Below are 4,474 nucleotides of genomic sequence, written 5' to 3'. Positions count from 1 at the left end.
TAATAAAATTTACCCATAATTTCGATTTATTGATTTATTCTTTTCATGTTTCATGGAATTCACATCATGAAAACAAAGGCTTGGTTTGCATCAGCAATTATTTGTTCTACTTCGAACTTTTGTATTTCGACAGCTATTTTATTTCGATACTGGGTACATATTTTATATTAGGAATTAGGCCGGGTATAGCTCAGCAGGCAAACGAGGCATTGCACGTGCATGCAAGGGTTTAGCCATAAAGAGATCAGATTTCGACTCTGCTAAATCAATTTTCTCCTCGTTCGATGGCACGCTCCAATCAAATCCATGAAGAAGTCTTGCCAATAACATTACAGTCATCTCAGACCCAAGTGCCACGCCCATGCAACCACGTCTTCCTCTACTAAATGAAATGAATTTTAATTCTGGTTCGGTGAGCTCAACTTGATGATGATGATCTGCCAAATTAATATGGCGTTCTGGTTTGAATTTTAAAGGATCTTCCCAAACTTCGGGGTTCCGACCGAGCCCTTGTCGGCTTAGCAAAACATGACTGCCTTTTGGAATGAAGTACCCAGCAATTGTGGCGTCACATGTTGAGACATGAGGTACGTTAAATGGTACAACGGGATGAATGCGAAAAGCTTCCCTTAAACAAGCCTTGACGTAGTTGAGATGGGGGATGTCTGATTCTTGAACAAGTCTCCCTTTTCCAACAACCCTGTCTATTTCGTCTGTTGCCTTTTTGAGGATATCAGGCTGATTGATCATCTCTGCTATTGCCCATTCCACTGCATTTGAAGGATTGTCCACTGTTGCAACCATCAATTCCTTCAATAAACATATAATATTGTGAGAAAGGACTGGTCTAGTACTCAGTAATCTCTATTTTTGTAAAGCGAGCACATCAACATTTTGTAAAATATATACACAGGTTAACTTTATGGATATATGAGTTTAGGAGGTTATTTTTATAAATTTGACAGGGGTTACATTAATAGATTTAGTAGAGTTAATTAGTAACTCAAGTAATTTTCCACCTCTGATCCCTTTGATTTCAAAACTTCATAAGAAAACTCATCCTGGCCATAAAATAATCATTTTTTTGAGTTAAAGTTTTGATGTGTAGCTCAATATTATGAAAACTGTTAAGAATAATTGGTAAAACTCAGAAACTATAAAGATATTATGAACTGTAAGGAATAATTGGTAAAACACAAAAACTATTAAGGAAAAATAACAGCAATCTCCTTTGTATCTCTTTACCGTGCATTGGGCTTTGATCTCGGGGACTGATAACCATGGCTTCCCATTTTCATCCTTCGCTGAAATGAAGGCGTCAAGCAGGTCCTCAGCCTCCTTCTTCTTCCCACATCTCCATTGTCGAACCCTCTCATCTATAATCGGATCGTGATACTTGGAGATCGTTCTCATAGCATCACTTACAATCCTTTCATGGCCTTCTAAATCTAACACTCTCAGCCAAGGAATGTAATCTGATAGAATGAAAGAGTAGATGTGGTTAAGTACAATAAAGAGTGATTCAACGTGCTCTTCTTCTTGAAATCCTGGTCCTCCACTATCTTTTCCTTCACCAAAATACCTCCTGCTAAACATGATTTTCCTAATCACGTTTCCACAATAACGACGAGCTACAAGTCTTACATTTATGACAGAATCAACGTTATTGCGAAAGTATTGATTATAAACGAAGCTAACAAGATCGTCAGCTTCTTCTCTTCTCTTAACGAGTAAAGAGTGAAGTCTTAATGAATTTAACACATGAGAAGATACCACCTTTCTCATTTTCTTCCATTGCTGTCCCCACGGCACAACTGTTATTGACAAGAATCCACCGCTGAGGTACTCTGTCCCCATTGTAAGGGGCCTTGATGCAAAAACTGAGTCATTAACTTTTAAAAATTCTAGGGCAATTTCTGGCGAAGTCACTGGGATAACATGAACATTTCCTAGACGGATGCAACAAATGTTCGTGTTCAGTTCTCTCATGAGACCATGAATCCACTTGAAAGTTGGCTTGTTTCTCCACATTTCTGGAAGGTTTCCGACAATTGGCCACGGAGCTGGGCCTGGAGGGAGAGGTTGCCGCTTGTTTTTTTCCTGAAATTATTTTGAAGAAAATGTTAACACTGTATGTGTTGAAAAGCACATGGTGGATTACTGTCACGTAATTTGAATACATAGAACTAGTACATGCATAATGCTTAGTGCAAAATATTAATGTTGCTTCAAACCCTGTCCGGATAAAGAAATAAACTAACAAAAAAAGGGCAAAATTTTATATGACATGCGTATCAATATATTGTATTTTGAAAGAGCTTTATCTTATGGGAGTTTGATTATCTCTTTGAATAGTTAATTCTTAACAAATGAAAACATATCCTTTGCAAATCTCCGGATAATTTGAGGATACAGAAAGCTTGCCCTTGCAACAGTGCCGAATGATCCTGGTGCAAATCTGTTGCCTAGAATTGGCAACACTTTGTTAAATTTGAAGAAACCAGCAATAAGAGCAATCAGTGTCACAAAAATAATGGTTGTAAATGGTAATTTAGATTCATAAGTCGGAATATTTTCAAGATTAAAAAGGAAATCCATGGAGATAATTTGATTCAAAAGTATGAACAGCAAAATAATGGCTATCGAAGTAAGCAAAAAGCAATTCTTGATGGAATGAAGAGGAGGCTGCATGCATATTTATACAGAAAGATGATCGTCAAATTAAATTAACAGTTGCTTTCAATCAAATTAGGCAGTTTGCACAGGAATCACAAGTTGCTTTCAATCAAATTAGGTAGTTTGCACATGAATCACAAAAACCATTCAACACACTGGATGTATACTAGGACCACAAGATCTATTCGAAATATTTCACATCTTGATGTTATTGTTAATGAAAAATGGACAAAACCCTCTATGAAAGAAATAAGAACCCTTCATGTTTTAAACCCCTCCAAACCTTGGTTAGATTAGTTAAGTATTAATTTAATGTTAGATCCTTAATCCAACGTTGAGCTTATATATAAATAATTGCGGAGTAGTGAAATTTAACCCCCTCCAATTTTCTCACTAACATCATTATTCAATTAGTACCACTTATTTTCAAATTTACCCTTATTAAAATATAAACATGTTTTTTTCTTCTTTTCACTCTCATCTCCTTTGCACTCACTCACTCACTCAGGCACCACCATATACGAGTATTTTTAAAGAAAATGATATACTTCCCCATGATCTATAGTGCAACACTAAGCCACCCTACTTCACACTAGGGCAAAGAATTGCCACGCCTCACGATGCATGATGCAGGGCAGAGCCGTTGTGCTGCACTGCTTCGTGCCATGTGACCAAGGAAGCCACTTCTCGCACGCCATAAAGCAATCTCATTTTGAAATTTTGGCTAGAATTTCATTTCACCGTTTCCTTTGTATTTAATCTTTTTTTAAAAATTAATAATATTAATTTGTATAAACTATTGTGAAGTAATTGTTGATCTCTTTTGCTACTTAAGAAGGGTTTTAATATTTCTTTAAAGAATTTTGCATGATTGAAACTTGAAATGAAGCTAGATTCTTTAATTTGGTTTCTTCTAAAAAAGAATGGATTAGTTCTAGTTTGAAATATGTCAAGATACATTGTGACAGGAATTTTATAGTTTTGCTGTGTGGGTTTTGAATTTAATTCAAAGAAAGAATGTGAAATTAAAAAAAAGTTTTCTTGGAAGTAAGGGTAGTTTTAGAAAGATACTATATTAATTTAAAAGTGAGGGTTAGTGAGATAAAATGAGGGGATGAAATATCATTACTCATAATTTTGTATTACAGACTATCTTATAAGATTAAGCCTAATTAAAAGTGATTTATTAAAGTTTTCAATAATTTAGGTTTTATTATATCTAATAGGGTGTGAGCCTTTAATGTGTAGAGGTTTAAAAGTAATTTATATTTCTATGACGGACTAAAATATGAATGTCTGATGATAACAAAAAAGTTATTTATATAAGTCCTTATGGTCCTCAGATCACACATAATATTCTAGTCTTTTTTGACATCCCATCATCACAGAGAGTGCAGAAAGAAAGCTAAAGGATTCTCTTGGAAAACGTATTAATTTAGAAGATAAACAGAACGACTCTAGAGAGTAAAGCATTTTGAATTCAAGTACGTTTCCGTATATTTATTTATTGATTTTTGATAATACGACATGAATGTTTCTGAAATTATAAATGATGGTTTTCATCAAGGTTAATTATTTTATAGCATTTTATTGATCATTTTATTATTCTGGCCTTAGTGGCCTTAAAGCTTAATTATATACCATTAATGAGCAGCAGCTTCCTCCTCATCCATGCATTTATTTTTTCCTAAAATGTATGACTTTCAATTTAATTAAGTTTATGATGATATGAACGAATTTCACTATAAGAACCATATATAAAAAATTTCAATAGGCATGGCGCTCAAATGAATTTGAA

General features: G+C 34.6%; 1 protein-coding gene across 1 annotated transcript; it reads right to left on the bottom strand.

Moving 5' to 3' along the window:
* On the bottom strand, positions 1–2,670 carry LOC102624911 (phenylalanine N-monooxygenase-like). The gene is made up of 3 exons (XM_006464264.4): positions 2,425–2,670; positions 1,246–2,100; positions 1–810 (listed from the first exon to the last, which is right to left on the bottom strand). Exons 1-3 carry the CDS (start codon positions 2,596–2,598, stop codon positions 175–177), a joined length of 1,665 nt encoding a protein of 554 aa, XP_006464327.1. The 5' UTR covers positions 2,599–2,670; the 3' UTR covers positions 1–174.
* Positions 2,671–4,474: the final 1,804 nt, after the last annotated feature.

Source organism: Citrus sinensis, chromosome 7 (assembly GCF_022201045.2).
Source record: "Citrus sinensis cultivar Valencia sweet orange chromosome 7, DVS_A1.0, whole genome shotgun sequence".
Taxonomy (NCBI): domain Eukaryota; kingdom Viridiplantae; phylum Streptophyta; class Magnoliopsida; order Sapindales; family Rutaceae; genus Citrus; species Citrus sinensis.
Note: the sequence above shows the minus strand (reverse complement) of the source record. Positions and strands in the feature narration are given on the sequence as shown.

Excerpts from the sequence above, each read along its gene's own strand:
- LOC102624911 (XM_006464264.4), bottom strand. The coding sequence starts at position 2,598 with ATGGATTTCCTTTTTAATCTTGAAAATATTCCGACTTATGAATCTAAA. Across the intron at positions 2,101-2,424 it reads CATTCGGCACTGTTGCAAGG|GAAAAAAACAAGCGGCAACC; the intron begins GCAAGCTTTCTG and ends AAATAATTTCAG. Across the intron at positions 811-1,245 it reads AGATCAAAGCCCAATGCACG|GAATTGATGGTTGCAACAGT; the intron begins GTAAAGAGATAC and ends TGTTTATTGAAG.